The sequence below is a fragment of the Argentina silus genome (assembly GCF_951799395.1).
Source record: "Argentina silus genome assembly, chromosome: 12".
In the NCBI taxonomy this organism is placed as follows: domain Eukaryota; kingdom Metazoa; phylum Chordata; class Actinopteri; order Argentiniformes; family Argentinidae; genus Argentina; species Argentina silus.
In genome coordinates this window covers 14,511,617-14,534,423 of record NC_139666.1, presented here as the reverse complement: position 1 = coordinate 14,534,423, position 22,807 = coordinate 14,511,617, and the positions used below count along the sequence as shown (strand labels likewise).

General features: G+C 44.0%; 1 protein-coding gene across 5 annotated transcripts in view; it reads right to left on the bottom strand.

The window, feature by feature from the left end:
• Positions 1-10,882: 10,882 nt before the first annotated feature.
• erbb4b (erb-b2 receptor tyrosine kinase 4b) overlaps positions 10,883-22,807 on the bottom strand; it is a 193,040-nt gene continuing 181,115 nt past the window's right edge. For 2 of the 5 annotated variants that reach the window (XM_083681567.1, XM_083681569.1), the window contains exons 24-27: positions 21,882-21,979; positions 21,548-21,718; positions 18,066-18,435; positions 10,883-17,293 (exon numbers count right to left, since the gene is read on the bottom strand). In XM_083681567.1, coding sequence (XP_083537693.1) covers positions 16,608-17,293; positions 18,066-18,435; positions 21,548-21,718; positions 21,882-21,979 — 1,325 coding nt within the window. In that variant the 3' untranslated portion in view covers positions 10,883-16,607. The remainder of the gene's footprint in view (positions 17,294-18,065; positions 18,436-21,547; positions 21,719-21,881; positions 21,980-22,807) is intronic. The other 3 variants (XM_083681568.1, XM_083681570.1, XR_014554531.1) reach the window with 2 other exon arrangements.

Here is a 22,807-nt window from a genome sequence, read left to right as displayed (position 1 = left end):
AATCACCAGTCACCTCTCCAAGGGCACCATTGTGTCCCGCCCCACTTCGTTAAGATACGGCTTAATGGCTTTTTTCCCTCCACTCTCATATAGAATACATCCCTGTGCAGTAGCAAAGGACATGTTAGGACATGAGTGAAACCTATTCTCCTCCTTTTTTTTTTCTCTTCACTGACACAACAGGTTGGTTGAATTATATATAAAAACGTCCTTGGATTTTTCCTTTCATCAATGAAGAGAGGGGAACAGGAAAATAGCAATTCTTTCTCTCTTTTCAGGGCTTTCTATAGAGAGAATGGTGTCTGATTTTCATGAGGATGGTGGATAGTATAGAGGGAGAGGTTGTATTGTGTCATTTTCATTCTCATGTCCCTGTTCAGACGCCCTATTCAGGCGGCGGAGCGGTGAACGGGATCCGAGTGTTTGTCGACTCATGTGTAGGGAGAGTTGAGAAGGAGGATGCTCAGTGTGAGAATGATATGAGGATGTCTGAGAGGACGTACAGTACAGTCTCTACATCGCCTGAAGCCGTCCAACCTCCTGTCTGTCCTCACCCCTGATCCAGCTGCAAGATATCCCATTCACTTAGCCCTGCATGTAATGTAATATGTGGGCATCGGTGTGGTATGACTGTGTGCCGGAGGCAGATGGGCTTCCATGGAAGACCCTGAGAAGATATTGTCGCTCTTGGATAAAAACCTTGTAACTCCAAAATGGATATTTTTCAGGAAATTTAAATAATTGGAGTATAGAGTCTGAATTAATGCTGAAGATCTGACAAGCTTGGTGTATTTTAATTCATAATTCATTCATTATGTTATGGCATTGATAGTTACTAATACAGTACAGTCAGGGTGCTCTGTTCTCTACCTCTTGTATTCTATTTACACAGCTAGTCCAGTAATTACCAGGACCAAAGCCTATGTTTCCCACTGCTCTCTCCGTGGCAGGCGAGTAAGCCACTCAATTGCAGATGGAGGCTTTCGCAGACGTCAGTACCAGAAACCTGCGTCAATCACCTAATTCAACAGTACATGTAGGTTCTATCTTTAGACTGGGAGAGGGGAAATAATCGTCACGAGGAAAAGCACATTCCAAAATCTCACAAAACTCACAAGCTCATGAATTTAGGCTGATATACTGCATCACAAACACTCCAGATTTGGTGTTTTATTGTACCTTGTTATCTGTCAATTGAAAAGTGAGCCAGTAAGCCAGATCAAGCAGCAGAGCTAGTTCAGACTGGATGACAATGGTGGTGATGGCCTCTGGTCAGACACACAGCATTATATGGTTGATTCAGAATGCACTCCCTGAAACAGGAGGAGAATGGCTTCTGAATGGAAGCCAACTTTAGCTATAGCTCTGTAATCCTGTGATATCCTCATCAGTGAGTAGTTAGGAAGGCACGCACACTTCAAATGAGTTTGCTCATCATCCTCATGTCTGCTAATGAGCTAATTCATGATTGTGCCATACAAGGTTTGACTAATGAGAGGACTCGTTTGCTGAATACACAAACAGAGAGGTAGTCGGCGGGGAGGGGCACGGCTCTCAGTTCTCAGCTTGGACGAGATCAACTTAGATCAGAGGCCTGATAGAGCTCTTCTCTCCACCCATCACTCCTCTATTGAAGTGTCAGTACCTTATCTCCGCCGTGCCCCACTGCACCAGAATATATACCCAGGCCCCAATAGTGGCCCACACAGCAACACATTGTTACTGTCATCACATAACAGACCCTACAGTCACACTCATTAACACTTAATTGCTCACAGAGAGGGAAGGGAAAACCACCCAACTTTTTCCACACAAGAACCCAATTACAAGGTTTCATTAATACAAGCACAGGTTCCAGAGTCTTTTTTTCTCCTTCAAGATGATTGTGATGAGGTGGGCTCGGCATGGCATGGCATGGCATGGCATGGCGCTGAGAGTTCCTGCTCTCGTGCGATGCTCTTTGGCGTGCTGCGTGTGTCTGCTGCAGACAATAAATATTGGAGAGGCAGGGTGGGCGTGTGCGGCTATGTTATTGCATCAAGGCGAGAGGCTTTCTTTCATGTGAGCAGCAGTTTCAGCATCTGTTTGTTTATCCCTCCACAGCGAGTTCAGGCTGTGGGCTCAGTCACACTCTTGTCACAAGGACAAAATGCCGCGCAAGGTGAGAGATGATTGATGCACATGTGAAATAAAGCTCAATTGAAAGATGCGGGCTGAGTTATGGCTGTCGTTCATTATTTTGATCCTCAAACACCCCCTTTCAAAAGGAACATTTGGCTGAATGCGTCGACTTCTGCAGTGGGTGGTCAAAACAACCCCAACATGGAATAACGTTCTCAAAGTGTAGATAAATAAATAAAACACACACTGTAGAGAAGACTTTCTTCATTCTACAAATGTAGGTCTCTATTACACCGGGCCTCCGATGATTTACCAACCGTACAACATTACCACGTTTATTTATTTCAAGTTTCAAGTTTATTTCATTTTAAAGTGCATTTTCACCAAGGTCTCAACACCCTATACCACTCTACCTGTGTGTGAATGGCATTGTGCTAAAAAGCTATAAGATTGTATCCCTTGACATGTTCACACGTCTTCCATGGTGAGTATACAGTACATTGCAGAGTAAAGAATAAGATGCTACACAGCGCTTTGATCAGGTTCTGGTTTGTCAACGTGTATCTAATGCCATAATCTCAGATGGAGATATTGCAGGGTGAATGGAGTGTCCTTAGAAATGTTGAGTAGATAGGCTCTGTGCATGAGAGGATCTGTACGTGAGTGTGTGTGCAAAGCAGGGGATTATGACAGAGAAAGTCAAGAGATTATCCCAGATGGCGTGCAGACACACAATAACAGCTACACCTATGCCTCTGCTAGCAAGGACAGGTAAACTGGGAGGGATGTGGAAGCAGGAAAACAAACAACAGACTGGTCACCTTAACATACTCAATAATCATACGCCTCAACAATACTAATATACACAATTCAGCAGTATATCAAACTCATCTCAGAGACTCTCACAGGCAATTCAGATTCAATGCTCTTGACACTGTTGCAATGCATGGAGTCAACCACTGAGTAATAAATAAAATCAAAGTGTATTCATCATATACACAGAATACAGCTGGGTGGAAACCATGCAGTGAAATGCTGATTTGCAAGCTTCCTCTCAACGGCGCAAATATCAAAGTAAACCTAAAATACAACACAAATAATGACACAAAAAGGCAAGAAGTGTAAATAAGGCAATACGTGCAAGATAAGTTAATATGTATAATATTAATATTAATATTTGTCCAGTGCATAACTCTCACTAGGGTCATTCTAGTTTTGTTACACACCTCTTGTGCCTTCATTAGGGCTCTGTGCCATGGTCAAGACCACAGGCTCCTTGACAAGAGGGCGGGGGACATGCATTTACACACACACACACACACACACACACACACACACACACACACACACACACACACGTAAACCACCTCTACCATACCCTGTCAAAGTTAGAGAGGAGGGCCCAGAGATGGAAGAGTGATGTCATAGAAAAGCCAAGCCTGTGCCCTTGTCTGCTCCACCTTCCCTGAGGAGCAGATGCAGAGGTCATGGTTTAAATGCTCTGATTAGGAAGTGTCATGATCAGAGTAAGTGATGGGATAGCCTTTGACTGGTGCTACATGGGACGGGACCACATCTGGCCAAACAATCATCTCTCTCTCTCTCTCTCTCTCTCTTCCACAATGAGAGAGAGAGAGAGAGAGAGAGAAAAAAGATGTGTGGGCAGAGGGGAGATGGTGGGAGGGGGGGAGAGATTGATACCCCCATTTACCCTCTGACAAGGTGAGGACACAGTCTGCATAATGAGTTGTGACACTTTAATTATCCCGTCAGAGATAAACAGTATCAAAATAGCCTGCTTGTTTTCCATGGCTCTGTCTCCATGTTGGTAGTGGAAATGTTTATGTGTGTGTGTGTGTGTGTGTGTGTTTGTTTGTTTCTCTGTAAATGAAGCTGGTGCCGTCAGTGTCTGGTGGTACCATGGGCAGTAGTATCATATCATAAGGAGAGACATAACATGCATAGTTTAATGTGTGGTTTCATGTTTGTTCTATGTGATTCATGTACAGTATAAAGGACAACACTGTGGATGTGCATCTGTGTTTACTGTGGCTGTCTCTCTGTTTACGTTATCAGTACAACTATATGAATGCCTGAGGCTAACAAGTAATTTACAGACATCTATGTGTGTGTGTGTGTGTGCGTGTGCGTGTGCGTGCGTGTTTATGTGTGTGTTTTATGGACTGGATTCATCTCCGGCAAGGGAACAGCATGTTGTGGAACCTTCAACAGATATAATAGGTCAACACACTGGGGATTAAAGCAGCAGGACTTTGGTCCAATACTCTGACCTATGGCAATGACTTCCTGTCAACACACCTATTAGCACAAGCTAAGTGGGTACATGTGTATATGCATGACACAGGAATTAAACAAAGAAATAATACATACACTTTAACACCAGCGTGCACACGTGCACGCACGCACGCACACACACACACACACACCACCCGCCCACACACCGGTTGTTTGTCTGTTCTATCACTGCAGGGCCGAGACAGAGGAGAGGTGAGGTGAGTGTCTCAGCATGTTCAGTGGAAGGTTAGATCTCATTCAGCGTACGTTGCCACATTAAGGCATGTCAGAGGCAGATAGAGACTGGAGCCGGTCACTATGGCGATGTGAGAGTCAGTTATACTGGAGACCACCGATCTAAGCTGGAAACCAACCGAAAACAGGACGAGACAAAACAAACAGCGTAGAAAACAAGGCACGAATACAACAAAATACTGGGTATACTTGTTTACCCAGATGGTCACTCATCATGGCACAAGCCCACATACACACACACACACACACACACACACACACTCACTCACTATCAACCAGACACCTAAACCTACTGGTAGACATCCAATATCTATCCGAGCCATTCGTTGATATCCCTCATTATGCGCCGGCATGCCAAACTGGAGTAGAGATTAGAGCAGAGATTAGCGTGACTCCATTATTTCACATCACAAATGATTCCAAAATCAATGTGCCTTCTCCACTTCATATGTCATTCTGCAAAGAGTCAGAGAGGGGATGTCTGGAATAGCAGACAAAAAGAAAACCTGATCGTTTTTTTAAAGCTTTCTTTTCCTCAAGATAAGAAAAATAAATCACAATAAGAAATGCTAATATGCGCTGAAATTAATTAAATGATGTCGAGCTTGATTTTATCTGATGGCGAGGTAATTTGTCTCTCTTTGGCCGTCTGAGGACTGGGGTATATGCACTGGTTTGTAATTAATTTATGCCGGTGGGGCATTTTCCATCACTGACTCTGTGGCTGTCTATGGCTGGGTCTGTGACTGTCAGGACAGAATCTGACTATGCAGGCAGACACGTAGGCAGAGGACACACGCAGAAGTCCCTGGGAGGAAGAGCAGGTGCTGGATGGGTCATTACTATTAGCAGGGTCATTACAATCGCTTGGGCCTCTCCTCTCCAATCTGCACAAAGAGGACAGTAAGCCCCTCTTTTCCTCTCTCAATGGCTCTCTGTGTCTCTACTCACTCACAGCCTCTGCATCCCCCATTCTCTCTAGAATATATGCCATTTAACTGACGCTTTCATCCAAAGCGACTTGCATTGCAGTGAGTGCATAGATTTTTCAGTATATATGGTCCCAGTGGGAAACGAACTCACAACCTAAGTGTTGTTAGTGCCATGCTCTGCCAACTGAGCCACAGAGGACCACTGTCTCTCTGTCTCTCTCTCTCTCTCTCTCAACAGTTCAGTTACTGTATGAAATGGCTTCATTGGCTTGACGAAACACAGTCGCTGCCAAAGCATGTAAACAACAACAAACTCCTGAGTAGAGCCATCGATGACAGGAGATAGATGGAGAACAATAGATAATGCAGCAATAACAGCCAGAGTTATTGGCAAATTATTTTACATACGGTACATTATGTGTTTGACAGAAAGGCTCTTAGAGTCACAGGTAAAAAGCCAAATCTATTAACTATCATTCTATGTATGGCGATGATTATGATGACGATGACAATTAAAAGACAATCATGAATCTGCTGTGTGTGTGTGTGTGTGTGTGTGTGTGTGTGTGTGTGTGTGTGTGTGAGAGTGGGTGGGATGGGGGAAATGGAGGGTGGTAGGATGGAATACCTCGGACACCCATACAGCTGGCTGCTACGCTGTGTAAGAATGAGAACTCTCCATCTCTGTCACACACAGTCCTACACAGGGGAAAGACACACACTGAGAAGTCCACTCCTACAGGTGGCACAAGACAAGAAACTCACCAACACTTACTAAACTACAACGAGCATAATCTACACAAAAGGCCTCCATGGCAACGTGCATCTCAGATTGCCTGCTTTTTATGGTATGTATGTACCTTACAGAATGCACTTAATTCCATCACTCCAACAAAAGCAAAATCAATTAAGCTTAAATATACACGATACAAGCTCCCAATGCCAGTCTAAGATTAGCATTGAGACCCCGTGGCCCCGTCTCTCAGTCAGAACTCCACAGAGCAGTGAGAGGTGGAGAGAAACAACTGGAGATCCTGACTTCCCTGGATCGACCCTCTTCTCCGTGCAGCTCCCCTCAGCTCTGCTCTCCGGCCTCCCTCCACAGCCTGTGGCAGCCTTCCTCTGGTAGAGCCCGTCTTATCTCTCAGGGGGGGGGTGGAGAGGTCTGCCTCCCCCTCCTCTGCCCACTCCCACCCACCTCTCAGAGAGGCGCCATCTTGGCTGTAACAGCATGAAAGGTTGTGTGTGATGCCAGCTCTAGCAGAGAGAGAGAGTTTAGCGTGTATGTATGGCTAAATGTATGTACTGGCTAAATTAGTGTGGGAAGTCTCCTTGGAGGATCTTAGTTTTACAAAGTTGTTCTGTAATATCAAGCAAAAATTGGTCAAAGGAGTTAAGGTCAGAGGGGGATTGTTGAAGATCCATGTATTGACTTTTCAGCAGCAACATGTTTTGCATAAACTACACACAGAATAATAATAATACAACATTTCCTTTCCTCTAGATAAAGTAAATACAAGAAAGATATGGCCCATGGGGTGGATTGAATAGTGTACCATAATTCAAATGTGTCTTGTACATACAGGGCCAGTATCTGTGTCATTTAGTAACTTCAACCAAGAGGAAATCGCCTAGAGGAAACTGGGGGAAATCTTAAGAGTTTCTTTTGATGTGATGATGAAACATGTCGAAATCACGGCCAATCAACAATGTCCACTCTTAGTTTATTCCAGCCAATCACCAGCAACTGTCATCACCATGGCAGGGGTCCATGGCAGGGGTCCATTCTCTCTACGCAGTCCTCTCATGATTGCCAATTGTCATTTAAAACAGCACCTGAACATGGGGCATGACCAAGCAGGTAATCTCATGGAGGTTGAACATCTAATTGGGGTAATTTGCTTCACATTAATCAGTCCATTTAAACACCAGTTGTGTGCTTGAGAAAAACAACATATTTTGCATCCGATATCATCACCTACATCATCGAGTCTGTGTGTCTTCACGAAAAGAAGGAAAAGCATATATGAGGCCTTTTGAAAACACACTTCCAAAACACGCTCCCATTACCTCTCCCCATTCCTGAGACAAATAGAAGGAGGCAGTCAGGCATTACTCCCCATTGAGTCTAACGAGACCATTGTGGGCCTAAGTGTGGGCCTGTGTAAATGCTGTCTTTGTTGCAATCCCCTGCAGTGTGCCGAGAGAAATCAGACTCCATAGCCCCAAGACAGACGAGTTGGGATGGATGCAGGTGCAGATGAAACCACTTCTGGGCATTAACGGTTGAGATTTCGTTAAAGGACAGCCACTGAGCAGTGCTCGGTGAGTTATCTGGGTGCTATTGTGCTTTTTTGTAACGATTTCCAACAATGAACATGATGAAAATGTGGCAGTTCAGTTCCCTCCTGTCAAAAAGCCATCAAACGAAAATACGAAAATACAAAGCCTTGTCTTTCCACTGTTTTTCTATTATGTAGCGGTTGGGACTGTATTTTCGCCACCCTCATTCAGACAACCTCTTGTTTAGAATGGAGTTTGACAGGCAGGATGCCAACTTTTTTCCTAAGGTAACATGGCATAATTAAACTATGTCAGCCCATGGCTGTCCCTGGGCTGAGTCCTAAGTCTTCCTATTCGATACGGGGGGAGGAATTGGGCCCAGAACTGAGAGCCTGACGAGAGGTATGCCACTCCAAAACATGACAAGACGCAATTATGCCACCATTGTCAGCCCACAATGAGCTGTCATCATGGCATTGTGTGCTGGATGAATGGAGCTGCGTAATTGCATCAGGGTGTGAGGTTAACAATGACCTCCTCTTGCTTAAGACTGGTACTTAATTAAAAAGGAATGTGTTGTCGTCAACTTCAATGTTGCATTTCTCGGCCCCGCAAACTCACACGCACGCACACACGCGCGCGCTGTTTGATTTGTGATGGGGGAAGGGAAGTGTAAATAAGTTGTGTTGATTGATTTCTCACTTCTGAATCATTTCGAGTCATTCCGTGTGGGTATTGCGAATGATAAACAGAAAGACAGGTATTGCCATGTCTGATAAGCAGAAAGGTTTATCATAATTTCTTATTGTACTGTGTGGTTTCAGAGCATTCTCTTCTTTTGCCTCATATGTGTGTTTGGAAATATGCACACTCAGGACCAACACAAATTAGACCAGTTAGATATGCCAGTAACATAATCAGCATCAGGCAACAGTACGTGGCAGAATTACAGTCCAAACTTATGATTATTCATTATGATGTGTTTTGTTATGTTGTTGTGTGTTTCTGACTCTTAAATGTCGATTGTGTTTTATAAGTAGATGCTGTTAGTCAAATACATTTCCCTCTTAGGTATAATAAAGAATACTTTGCTTGACTCATTTGTAATTAGATGAGCTGTATTTCATAAGCAGCCTGCAAATGGTCAACTAGATTGCCTTATTCATCTTAATGTGTACATCGTCAAGAACCACTTAATCAAGCATTGAGCAGTTTTATATCATCCATGGCTGAAAAGCACATCTTGGTGCACAAAATGAGGTGGCTAAATGAACTGCATCATAACCACATATTGAATTCAAATGAGAGCAGTATCATTCCACGGTATGGGACTTGTAAACTTGATGAATACTTTACTTACATTATAAAAACACACAGCTAAATGAACTGTACAGATACTATTAGTTCTACTAATGCGGTACAGTAGCTTCCCTTAGACTGACTCATAATGACTTATATCGAAAACAAAAGGCAATGCAGCCCTGAAAGACATGGCATGACTTTGTCCAGACTCATGATATGTCTTATGGCCCTACACCTTTTCTCTGGGTGATGTCCCCCCATTCTTGTCCTTATTTACCACTCATATAGCCAGTGACTTGACAATATCTACAGACCACAGTGCATATACAGTATAGTGACAGCAACAGCCAGGGAAGATATTACCTACTGAATAGTGACAGTACACTTGGGTAGCAATCATTATGTTAGATCTTAAATCATATTCTTGTGTGATACAGTCAGGCAGATTAGACTGGGGATTAGCCTACAGGTTACCTGTAGCCTGCATACCGATGGGGCGAGATGGGGGAGGGCCAGCCTCCAGAGGCGACCCGGGGAAGGAATCTAATATGCGTCCCATAATGAAAGCTCTCCGAGGGGATCTGTGCACTGCTTTAGCGGGCTTTGTAGAGGGCATTCAATCATAAACACATTGCATGCTGCTGCACATGGAGGGATTTGGAAGACCCACTGCTGCCCCAGGGAGAAATGAGAAAGGGATGAACAGGTAGAAAAGACAAGGGAATGGGGCAAAAGAGAGAACAACTGTGAATACTTCTTTCATCTTATACTTTGTTTCATTTCATACACTGATGATAACATTGTGGTTATCAGATGTGCTGCTCATATACAAGCTATTGTAAGAAGTCTGATAGCGGACTACAGTTACGTTGTGTACTATTCAGAGGGCGAAATGACATAATGTGAACATTTCTCTTTCTTTATAAGCCAATACAGAGCGAATAAGCATGTAGACGTGCTGTTCCTGCAACACAGAAGCTTTCAGAAGTGTCATTGGTGCCATCCAGGAGATCTTAAAAGATTTATGTCGTGTCAAATTGAGCTTTCACCTTCCTTTCAGGAGCCTATTCAGGAGTCGATCATTGCATCTGAAACCATTTAAGATCATTTACATTCAACTGTGGCTGTCATCCTTCATATCATGTAAAAATCCATACACTTTGTCACATGGCGAGTATGTAAGAGAGAAGCTAGGCATTGATGGATCGTTTCCATCACACTCTGTTACCATCTTACGGCAAGTGATTTGACTTTGCATGGGCAAAGGCTCAAAAATGCAGATCTCGCCAGCGTACGTTACTGGATTTCCAATAATAATGCCATAAAATTTCATCTTAAGGAAAAGGGCTGCATTTATCATGCACAATGCAGATGTCAAAGATAATGACACTTATGTTCTCCTGTGTGATTCTTCAGGAGTGTGTGTGTGCGTGTGGTGCTTATCCAGAGGGGCTATGGTCCGTAGCCCAGGGACAGGCTAGAGGAGGGCTATTCTGTCAGGCTATAGTCTGGTGCTCTTCTCCTCTGCACCCCCCCCCCCCCTCCCTCCCTCCCCCCGGTCCTGTGCTGACCCCAAGGGGTCTAATGGATGTCTGAGAGAGCTGCTGAAGATATAATGACAGGAAGGAACTCATATGCAGTACAAAGAGCTGACATTTGAATGCCATACAGCTTTAATATTATTTAGTACTTGCAGTACTTTTAACAGAAGTGCTGCATCCATTATGGAGGGTTACAGTACAGAGTACCAATTTCAAACCAATTCACCCTTAACACCTCAAAATACAAATGCACACAGCACACACACAACCAAATGAAGTCCAACACACATAAAAGGTGCAAAATACATCTTTAAATATTGTATTGATCTTTATTCATATTAAATTAAAAATATATTTTTGACAGATTCATGTAACAAAACTGCGGAAAAAGTATTTAAATGCTGTAGCCTTGGGAATGGTAAAATCTCCAGTGGATGTTGACAACATACTGTAAATCATAGGATGGAAGTAGTGCTTTCATCCAGGGACCCCAGTCAAGAATCAGTCACCTTGCAGCTCTACCTGATGCCCTAGGACGAGCCACTCTCAGACTACAACTAGAGAGGCCCAATCAATCAGTTATGAAATCTGTAAACCAACAACTGTCTATACACCAACAGGCTGACACTGTATATAAATCAAATCAATATTTCAGCCAAAAAGCCTGTTGAATTTACCCATCATCATTAGAGAGCAGGGGTCCAGAGTCTTGACATGAGTCTGGGTACACCAGTCAATCATGTGCGGTGACCGAAGCCTGTCATGGCTGTTCAAGAACAATGACTGATTGGGCTTGGCAAAACGGAGGCTGTCTGTGGGTATACACATCCAAGGCAGAGAGTGGATCCTCAGATTACAACAAAATACATACAGATTATGAACACCGGTTAGAGCGATACAGAAGGATGTTGTGTGAGTGAGAGAGATATACAGTAGATATGGGATAGAGGAGTACTCATCAATATTGCAACAACGCCTCAGTCTCTCCAAAGGATGGATTCTGTACAAAATCTAAAAATGGCTAGAGAGGAGAGGAGAGTATCGAGACGACTGAGAGAGATAAGGAACACCCAAAAAGAAGAAAAGGGCACCTCTAGTGTGAGCAAGAGCAGAGGTTCAAAACACAAAGTCCACCAAGTTGTGCTAAACACATTCACAAGGAAAACAGCGGAGAACTAGAAAACCTGCAAGCTTCTTCAAATAAAAATTCACTGTTCAAATTACATATATATATATACACAAATAAAACCAAAAAACACAATAATATTAAACAAAAAGCTGTAATATGCCAGGGAAAAAGAGAAGCAAAATCATCACTGCAGCCCAAAGAGCATCATTCCCTCTATTTACAAATGCACCTAGCCAATTCTTCCAATATTTATAAAAATATTATTCACATTTTCTCGGTTGATGAACAGTAGTAAAATCATAAGGAACAACCATTTTGAATGCCTGTTTCATAAAAAGAAATTCCCTCCCGCATAATAGTTAGTGTTACCATCAAATCACTATGTAAACTGTGCTTACTCTACAGCTGTCTTTTCCAGTAAGTTTGACACAATAAAACCAGTGTAAATTGAGTTGTAATGAATGTTACAAAAGTACAGTTTTCATAATGTCATATTGACATGGTTATTGTTGGTTAATCGGTATGTATCGTCACTGAAACCATAAGATTTGTGTCAAGTTGCTGAGATTTCCAGGACTTAACTAAAGGATCTGTGTCGCACACATCTATTTAAGTCCACTCTCACACATCTATGTACTTGAAACACAAAGGGTTTTTGACCCCATGTTCAAGCAAGGCTGACTGTATACAGTATATCAATACTGTACCTTAATAGGTGCAAAAGTTGACCTCAGAAAGAAATTTTGTGTGGAATAAGAAATTGCAGGAATATACTGTAGTCCATAGGTATTTATCAAAGTTGTGGACCCAGGAGTAAAATGCAGATACAATAGGGTGAAAAAAGCCTTCACCACATGCCTGTGCCACGTCTCACAGCATCACAGTCAGGGAACAACAATCTACAGCCATTATGAAACCCCAATGACAAAGAGGAAGAAACAATGCAATGAATACGCCATTTACAATACGTGAACACCTGCTTTGATTATGCCCCAAAACATAAAGTAGGAATATCAAATAAATATGACCAGAGTTCAGATTAAATGAGCGTTGAGAGGGAATATTTGTGCTCCTTTTGTACCTACATGAATTTGATGAAGCAACAATTGAGTAATTCATGAAAGTAAAAAACAAAACAAAAAAGGAAGGACATTATCCAAAGATATTCTATCCCATTAATCAATGGCTCACGCCTCCACAGGTCATCATCGTAACCTGGTGCTTCTTCAAAATAATAATTTTGGTCTTGTTCAAGTTGCTCCTCATTTAGCTGCTTTTGTTAGTTTTAAATACACTCCACTCAACCTCTGCAACAGTGTTTGCTACATACATTTCTTTAGTCACCTTTGAGATGAGAAGGAAACTCGACTGGCTTGGCCTGCCAGCAATACTGCATCTCAGGCAACCTATTGTAACATTGACGCATTGCTCTTGTAACATTTCTGGAATGCTAATATCTCATCTCTTAATCTGTTTGGGATTACAACCTATTGCCTGTCTTACAGTATCTCTCCCCCCAGTGTTGGGTGGGATATTGGGTGACATGATTTCCCAACAGAACAGCCCAGGATCTTTCGTGGACAAGGAAATACATCAGCATTCTGAAAGCTAAACTTCCCTTGTGCTGCTAGCTGTTCCAGAGCCAGGGGTTTTATTCTGCTGTCGATTGGCTTTACTTTACCAGAGCAATCCATTATGAAGCCTCTCACAAACACTCCATGGCGTCATTGCACTAACATCTCTGTGCCCAGACTCTGCTGTTACAGTACCAACTGGTGAGGGAATATCTACCACTAACTCTCAAACTAGAACATTTCCAGATACTTCCATTGTACTTGTACACAAGGAGAATACACACAGTAAGTGTAAGTACAAACTAGTTCAAAACAAAATACTATTACTATACCCTCCAAAATTATATCAAACAGTACCTTGAGGTCTGGCACAGCCAACATATATCCTGAACATAAGCAGAACATTCTGTCCGAGGAATAGGGCAACGTACATACCAGTGATAACCTCAGGTAGAGCTACCTGAGATGCCTACGCCAGCTATCTGAACAGGCCTAATATTCCCATGCACCCTGTAGCGTTGCCTGCTAACACTCAGCTCTGTAGTGCCTCAGCTGGAGCTCAATTGGCAGATCATTATTTTTTCATAAAGGAGAAGAGTTGGAGATAAACACTGCGTCAGAGAAACATCTGTTTGGCTCATCTCTGAACCACCCTGCCTCTCCAAAACACCCAAACCTTATTTTCAATGGAGAGCCACAGAGCAGTGTTTGTAGAATGGTACAAATGCCAGTGATGACACAGAACAGGAATTGAGTCTTCCACTGTGTCTTCCACTGTCACTGTTAGTCTCCACTATATTGTAGTCCACCATCTGGGGGGAGGCCTTCATTATGCAAATACACAGAGAAATGACAAACAGAAGCCGTAATACAGCAGCCATTAACAGTAAGATGGGGAGGCTCCCTCCCTCTCTAGTTGCAATGTGATAAAGCATCATCAAAATGAATGGAACATTGAGCTTCCTTTTGGGTGGTGGGAATAACAATGAAGTCGTTTGGCTGTGCCAGAGCATTAAGTGCTATTAAATCAACTCAAAAGGCCCAAATCATACAGTAGCTCTCAGATGACAGCATTCCCCTTTAGCAGCGAAACGTAGCATCTGGCAGTATTTTATGAGACACATGGAGCTGGCCTTCCATCAATATGGTGTCTACCTGTATTATCTCAATTATTGTTAAACATGATTACAAAAAATGTTCAATGTGATTATTCACCCAAAGCTCCTGTGTATCCTTCACGAAAATCTACTTGAGGAGAAAACCTCTCCAAATGTTTTGGTACAGTTTCACGCTCCATTCTGAGTCCAAACTGCAGGAAAAGGATGTCGGGGGAGGGATTCTGGTGGAGCAAAAGTCTCAGTCTAGGGCATTTGAAGTCCTGTGTTTGTTCTTGTAGTCTTCAGGGCATGACGTGGTATAATTACAGCATTTGATCAGTCCTCATCTGGTGCCGTCCACAGTTTACCCTCCAACTCTCTCATTCCACAGAGCATATCTCCCCATTCTGCCAGTCGGGATGGTGTGTAATTAGCTTATTCCCAGTTTGACCAGCACTCACAATGCCAGCAGAGCCATGGTGGTAGATTGTAGCACCCCCTCATGGTGGCTTATCCCCGTGACTGATGTTTCCCGACTCAGGACCAAACCAGGTTCTCATACACAGGATCTTCTCCTCCATGTCCTCAAATCCCTTCTTCAGAACCCCTATCTCCATCAACAGTCTATTCCGTTAATTTCAGACACCATCCCCATTAGCAATCTCCTAAGGTCTTTGTCATCAGCTCTGATGGAAGGATGAAACAGGCTCTGCCAGATTTGTCAGTAAAAACTGATATTGTGACATTGTTTCCTATCTATATTCTATGATAATATCGATCCAGTGCTTTTCTATGCCAGAAGGCTTGGGTTACATCATGGTTGCAGTCCTCTCCTGAGAGATAAGCCTATTCCCTGTTTAATCCTGCACCTTGGCAGTTTCTGCCTGATATATTTCACAATACTCCATGTTGGGTATTCCAGCTTTACGTATACCATTGTGACATTTACTCGCATGGTGACTTTGTCTATTCATTCCAGTGCACAGCCTGCTGTTATCTCTACTGCTTTGTGCTCAAGGTCAATGGAGCTCCTGTTCCAAAACGTAATTCAGACACCGGTAACGTTATCTGTGTGTATGTGTGTGTGTACCCGCGTGAGTGTGCATGTATATAGAATGAGTCTAGGGTTATTGAGGTGTCAAGGTTGAGGGCATGTATTCCTCACAAGATTTGAAAGAACATGTCATGAGCTGAGCTGTATAATAAAAGTATGAATTTCATTACATGTGTAGATGGTTGAATCATGTAAACATCAAAGAAGAAAAGAGCTGCTTTCGGTGAAGAGGAATACACACTATCATTTATGTGATAGATGGCTATATAGCTAGGCATGACTGGAGGTTGGCAGACAGTCACGGAACAGCAGTGTTAACGTATGTCTGGCCCCATATGAACCTGTTATATACTGTACACCACATGCTCTTATGAAACTACTGTATGCTTGGATTGCTTCAGTATGCATTTATAATGATACAATGTTGCACTCCAAGACCTGTATGGTGTATGAAGTGAGAGTTACTGTTCTTGAACACAGCTTAATCATAACTCTGAGGTAAAAATACTGTATGTACTGTAGCAAATGCTGTGGCCTGAATAGTGTTCTTCACAACAGTAAATTATTTACTGTTCCACACATTCAGGGAGTGTTACTCTCATGACATGTCTTTCTTCATGTTGTTCTCTATTGTTGTTGTTGCTGCTGCTGTGGTGGTTTTTGAAGCAAGAGGCAGGGTGTAAGGTCTGAGCCAGGAGAGGACAAGATCCACGTGAGAAGTCCTCCACTTCCCAGGTGTGGGAGATCACTGTGAACGAAGACATGGGTCTGGCGGAAAGAGAGAGAGAGGGGTGGGGAGGGGAGGGTTACGAGTGACACGTGACGCTGGCAATATGGGGGGTCTCTCTGCAGTATAATAGTGTTGTAATCCGGTTGAGAGGAGACAGAAAGACAGACAAACAGACGTGTCCGGTGCTGGTGTAGGGAACCAGGGTCGATAAATACTGTGGCTGAGAGGAATGTCCATAGCATATACATTTCCTCCTCCTCCCCCTCCTTTCCCCTTCCCTCCATTCCTATCTTGCTACACCACAGTGTTCCTCTGCCTGTAGGGAGGGGGCGGCAGCACTGTGCCGGGCTTCAGGGCGAACTCTGACAGGTACTCCTGGTTCTCGGCCACGGCAGGCCGGATGCGTCCGTTCTGCCGGTAGAAGAAGCGAGTGCTGCAGTCCTGCAGGTATTCAGGGTTCTGCAGGGTGGCCTTGGGAGGGAGACTGTGCTGCCAGTACTCTGGATTGTCAAAGGTCTTCTTGGCCTTCTTGTCCACCATGATGGTGCCTGTGAGGCCTGGGTGGAGGGTGTGCCCAGGGTGGAGAGTGTGGCCTGGGTGAGCTAGGTGTGGGGGGAGCCCTGGGTGGGACCCACCAGTGATACCCGGAGGTGCCACGTATGCGGGCTGGCAAGGCGGGTGGGTGTGGCCTGATGAGGGATTCCCTGTCTGGGCTGTCGATTGGCCAGCGGTAGGGCCTGAGGCGGAGGCTGTGTTATGTGTCCCAGGAGCAGGCACCCCGTTCTTCTTCATGTACTCCTGGGTGCTCTCTCCTGCGTTGTGGAAAGTGTTGAGGTAGAGGGGCTCGTTCACGTACTCGTCCTCTACCCTGGGCTGTCCGTTGGGGGCGGTGTGGTAACCCGAGCTGTCCAGTGTGTGGGCGTCCCCATTCCTGCGGCGGGTGACAAAGGGGTTCTCCTCCACCGGGTTGAGATAGTCTGCTGGAGAGAGAGAAGAGGAAGGTAAGAGAGACTTTCATAAGAAGTGAGGCTTTAGAGAAGCCAAAGGTGTCTTGACAGGATCCAAGAGATCTCTCCACTAGTCTCCCTCAGCCTCTGACGTGTGATGGTTCGTGCTTCAGGCCTTGTCTCTACAGCTCTCTTAAAGAGAGTGTGGCTGAGGGAGGGCTGATGAAACCTTTCCTCTCACATTTGTCTGGCATGATGTTATACTAATATAAGTCCATGAGCTAAAAACTGATGGAACCTTCACTGTCTACATGGAACAGTCACTGCTGTTAAGCAAAGTTTAAAAGGATTGGTTACACTTTACAGTAAGCTGCTCTATACCTGTGTCGTAAAAGTGTAATTACTCTTGTTATAACATTGTACTGACACAGTATGTTGTTGTTACATACAGTAGTCAGAACTAACTATCCCATCCCATATTTCACTAAACTCATCAACACACACACCCCTTAGTCCTACTGCCTATCCTTTAGACATTTACAAGCAACCAAATACGCCCCGTTTCGACTGTAAAATCACTGTTTTGCACTTGAGCTTTCTTGTTTTTAACTTTGCACTCGTCTATATTATAGTTTTATAGAACACTGTAAATGTTGTTTATAGGTATGTAAATTGGTGTGACGGTCCATTGGTTTCAGTTTCAGTCCATGACTGCAAAGCACTAATAAAACGACTATGACTAGTTACTGCTGTAGAGCAGTTTTTTGTAATTACAGAAGTGGAGGAATGACTGTTCTTGGTGTACCTGAGTTTACTTTCTCCCTCATGGCCGTCATGTATCCGTCCTGGTCTGTGTCTCCTCTGGCCCCGCGTTCTCCCAGCAGAATGGTGGGGTCTGCACTGTAGCGTTGTCCGTTACTGTCCTCTACTAGACCTAGGCCTAGACCTAGACCTAGACCTAGACCTGGTCCTGATCCTGGGCCTGGGCGTGGCGAGACCTGCTTCCTCAGGGTCCCATTACAGCGTGAATCCTCAAAGGCCTCTGGCGCGGTGCTCTGCCCTGCAGACTGGTCCTGTGGCACGCAGCCTGCCACCGCAGACACTGACACCACCCTCGGGATGGTGGCCATCATGTCCTCCAAGCCAAAACTACTGTCCTGGTACACAAACTGGTTCTGCAGAGACACAGAGGACAGACGTTTAATGACACTGCTACGCTGTGCTGTATGTGTGATCTTCCTGATTTTTGGTACTTGTGTTTACGTGTGGGTGAGACGTCTTTAGGTGTGTGTTTTTGTCCTAAGAGATGTGGTTGTCATAGTGATGTACTCTATCATATGACATCAAGGCATCTGCGACCAAGGGCAAATAAGTAAAATAAATAGCTCTGAGTGAACTGCTGATGACAAATAAAAACACAAGCATGTGTATGTTTACTGTCTAAACAAGGGTTAGACAAGCCGTCTCCCGGTGGGCATGCTGTGTATTCAACCCTGATGAGACAGGGAGACAGGGTAACAGAGCAAATAAGCATGGCCGTTGTGCTATGTATGTAATGCGGGTGGGTTGAACCAGTTAGCTAAAGAACAGCATTTTATTTCCACTGGGGTGAAGGGGGACTTAGCGTCCACACCACCCCCCAGGCCCCCTCATGTGGATGAGTAGAGAGTAGACCCTAACAGACAGTCATCTCCCTCCCCCAGCGGGGGTCTGCAGGTGTGCAGTCAGCAGTCCCTGAGGAGACTCCCCCACTCATGCTGTGTCCCCTCCACCCTCTAACTACATATCCATGGAATCATACTCCCACTGCCTCTCACTGCTCTGTCTCCCCCCCCCCCCCCCCCCCTCTTCCTCCCTCATACCCCCTGTCAGAACTCAAATACCTACTTGTGGATTCTTGACTTGTTGTTTGGTTTCTGCAACTCTCGCATTTCAGGATCTCTCTCTCTCTCTCTCTCTCTTGCTCGCTCGCTCTCTCTCTCTCTCTCTCTCTCTCTCCTCTCTCTCTCTGTGTGTGCTCAGTGCATGCTCTGTGTGTGTCTTGGTGGAGGTGATGAGGCAGGGATGAGTGGGTGAAGGAGATTTTAGCAACAACATCTCTGTCTACCATTTGATATGTGGCAGTATCTGTGGCAGCATTTTTGATAAACTAGTATGCATGCCCTGTTCCAGTGAGTAAATAAAATGTTTCATAATGATTTATGAACATAACTAAAGAGAGTAATTAGATACATTAAAACATAATTAATAGTCAATGCAATATTTCAACAAACCATAATAATACTGTATGGTTGAGTAGATACAAAATATTTCACTTTTTAATCTTTCATGTTCATTTCCGAATTCATGAATAAAAACATTAAACTCCTAAAATAGTGGGACCTGAATTTGAAATATAATGCTAATGCATTTTTTTTTTATTTGGGGTATTTCCTTCTCTCAAAGCCCTGTTTATACAGTGAAAAGACTATAGTAAGAGGTTTCTGTAATGTACCAAAGGGGCTGGGAAGGATTGATGTTCCTCATTGGCATTCCGAGGGCTTTCCAGCTAGCTGCTTTCAGACCAAAACAAAACGAAAGTTTGCATAGAAGATGTCTCAAGTGACCGGAGGACTGATTGTGTGATGAACTAAACCCAGACACAGAGTTTGTATACCAACCTCCCTGAGACCAGAGAGAGCTAAGACCCCCTCTAACACAGACAATATCTCTTCCAAAATGAAAGTGAAGACTCCCTATATTTCTAAATAATAAAGTGAAGACTCCCCATATTTCTACTAATAAAGTGAAGACTCCCCATATTTCTACTAATAAAGTGAAGACTCCCCATATTTCTACTAATAAAGTGAAGACTCCCCATATTTCTAAGTAATAAAGTGAAGACTCCTCATATTTCTAAGTAATAAAGTGAAGACTCCTCATATTTCTACTAATAAAGTGAAGACTCCCCATATTTCTACTAATAAAGTGAAGACTCCTCATATTTCTAAGTAATAAAGTGAAGACTCCTCATATTGCTACTAATAAAGTGAAGACTCCTCATATTTCTACTAATAAAGTGAAGACTCCCCATATTTCTGCTAATAAAGTGCTCTATGTGGTCTCTTACTTCAGAGACCTAATACAGATTCCAGCGCTAGGGAGTGGTTCCACCACATGTGGCTCAACTATTTGTTTAACTACATTTTGGTGTATCTTGGTGGAACTAAGCTAAGCTAATTCAAATCTTAGTTGTGTTTTCAGTAGTTTACTACTTTTTTGCAATGTGGCAATCACTACTCACTCCATTTTGCCCCCAAAACAAACCCTAAAATATACTATAGGAAATGTCCCTACTATTTCTTAGAATAGCTTGACGTCAACCCACTTTGCTCCACCTCACCTGTTTTTATCTTTCTCAGTGATTTCAGTGTTTCAGTCATTTCAGTTTCTGTCAAGTCATCTTTCAGTAACTGACTGTTGTGTGTTAGACAAAGTACTTTGATGTTGTGTTTCTCTCAGGGGCAGCTTTAGGTGTAGTTCAACTTCTTCCCTTGTAAAGTAATTGGTAATTTAGTTAAATACATTTTCAGAGTAGCTTCCCCAACCCTGGTAGAGTCACAACTCCAACTTCATATTAGGAAAAGGACATCCAAAGCAAGGAGATCTCAGAGTTATTGAGACTCACAATTTACCATATGACTATATACCATCTGACTACAGTTGACAGAATGGAGTCAAAGCAAAGCTAAATAAGCATCTGTGCTTTATTGTGTGCTCTACACAGTCATGTTGCATTTAGCAAAACAGTTGTTCTGCTGTTAGATTCTGAGTGGAAACCAATTTCTAAGTGGCTAAGTGGAAACCAATTTCAAAGCAACAGATGAGTTCAGCCAAAGGGGAAATCATCCATTCCAGCACAACATGCTCCAATAGAATGACATCAAATAGACACATTTTAAGGCAGAAATATGGGGGGGGTTATTGTGAATGGAATCACCACTGAAATTATTCAGTTCTGTGAAAAGTGTTTATCACTGAATTCAAACTAAGCTTCTCAGTATGACCTTTTGCCTTTATCTGAGGTTGAATAAGACCGGGTTTGAAACATATGCAGCCAGACTCTAATTTCCTTTTTGAGGTCCTCGACAGAGGAAAGGGAGGTGACTGATTGGGGACACATTTGCAATGGGAGAAAAAACCTTTTTAGAATGAGCTGAAATTACCTAAACTGAAAAAGCGGAGGGATAAAACACCCCATCGTGAATAAACACCCCATACCTCATCAACATTTCTGGAGGGCCTTACCCTGTTGGAGTCCATGCGTGTCCTGGGGGTGTATGCCAGAGGGGGGATGTTGAAGCCATGGGGCACCAGGTACTCCTCTGCATCCATCAGGTCCTCCAGCTCCTCCTCATCCAACAGGCTCTGGAAGAACTTACTGTCGTTGGGGCTGGGCAGCTTCATACGGTCATCTCCCTAAAAGGGACAGAGGGAGGGAAGGAGGGAGGGAGAGAGAGAGCGAGAGAGAGATTACCTCAACATCAAATACTCGAATACAATTTCCCAACCATGTCATGGAGGAGTAATGTCAGAGTAATGCTTTTAAACTTTGGAGTTGGAGTGGAGGGAGTTAACGTACCTGGATGACCAGGTAGCGCTGGGGATCGCGGGCCATCCTACAGAACTCTGCAGCCAGCTCCTTGAATTTGGGTCTGCTGTCTGCATCAATCATCCAACCTGGAGGGGATGAGAGCTTTAGAGAACTGGCCAGAGAGGGAAGAGACAGAGGAGGCTTGGTTTTCCTTCCAGACCTTCATCCTATTCTCATGCTGAGGTACTCGTATTGATGTGATTTTCGTAAGCATCCAATTTCCTCTAGCCAAGTCTGTGCCATCATTCATTTGTCGGAAAAACCCCCCACAAACACACTGTCTTATCACCTGCACGGCCATATGCATGAGTGTGATAGTTTGCCAAGGTCCACAGACACGTAATGGCCACCATGCCAAAGCAATAACGTGTGTACTCTCCCCTAGCATGCTCTTGGTCTTGGCACCGGCTGATCTCCTGTGGCACGGCACATGGATACACATGCACACACACACGCACACAACACACGCACACAACACACACACACAACACACGCACTGATTGCACTTGTCAGTATGATGATCATGACCTCACTCCTTACATGATGAAAGCTATCAATAAGAGAGGGGAGTGTGCAAATGTGACTTTAGGGTGAGGTCAGGACGCCATATTTTGATAAGGGATGAGAGAGAGAGAGAGACGGGGGAGAGAGAGAGAGACAGGGGGAGAGAGAAACAGACAGACAGACAGACAGACAGACATGGAGGACGTGGTGACCTTTCCTCTAATCCTTTCCTGGCCGTCTGTCTTGATGTGAGGGGAAGTTGGCACGTGTACAGGGGTGCTGGCCACAAGAACATGGAGAAAGGTGACAAAGAGGGCCAGAGGCTGTCATTCAGAGAGGAAACACGGCCAGGAAACACCAGGGTACGGCAGGCACTGTGTCACTCTGCCGGGGCACTCCAGGCAGGGCCA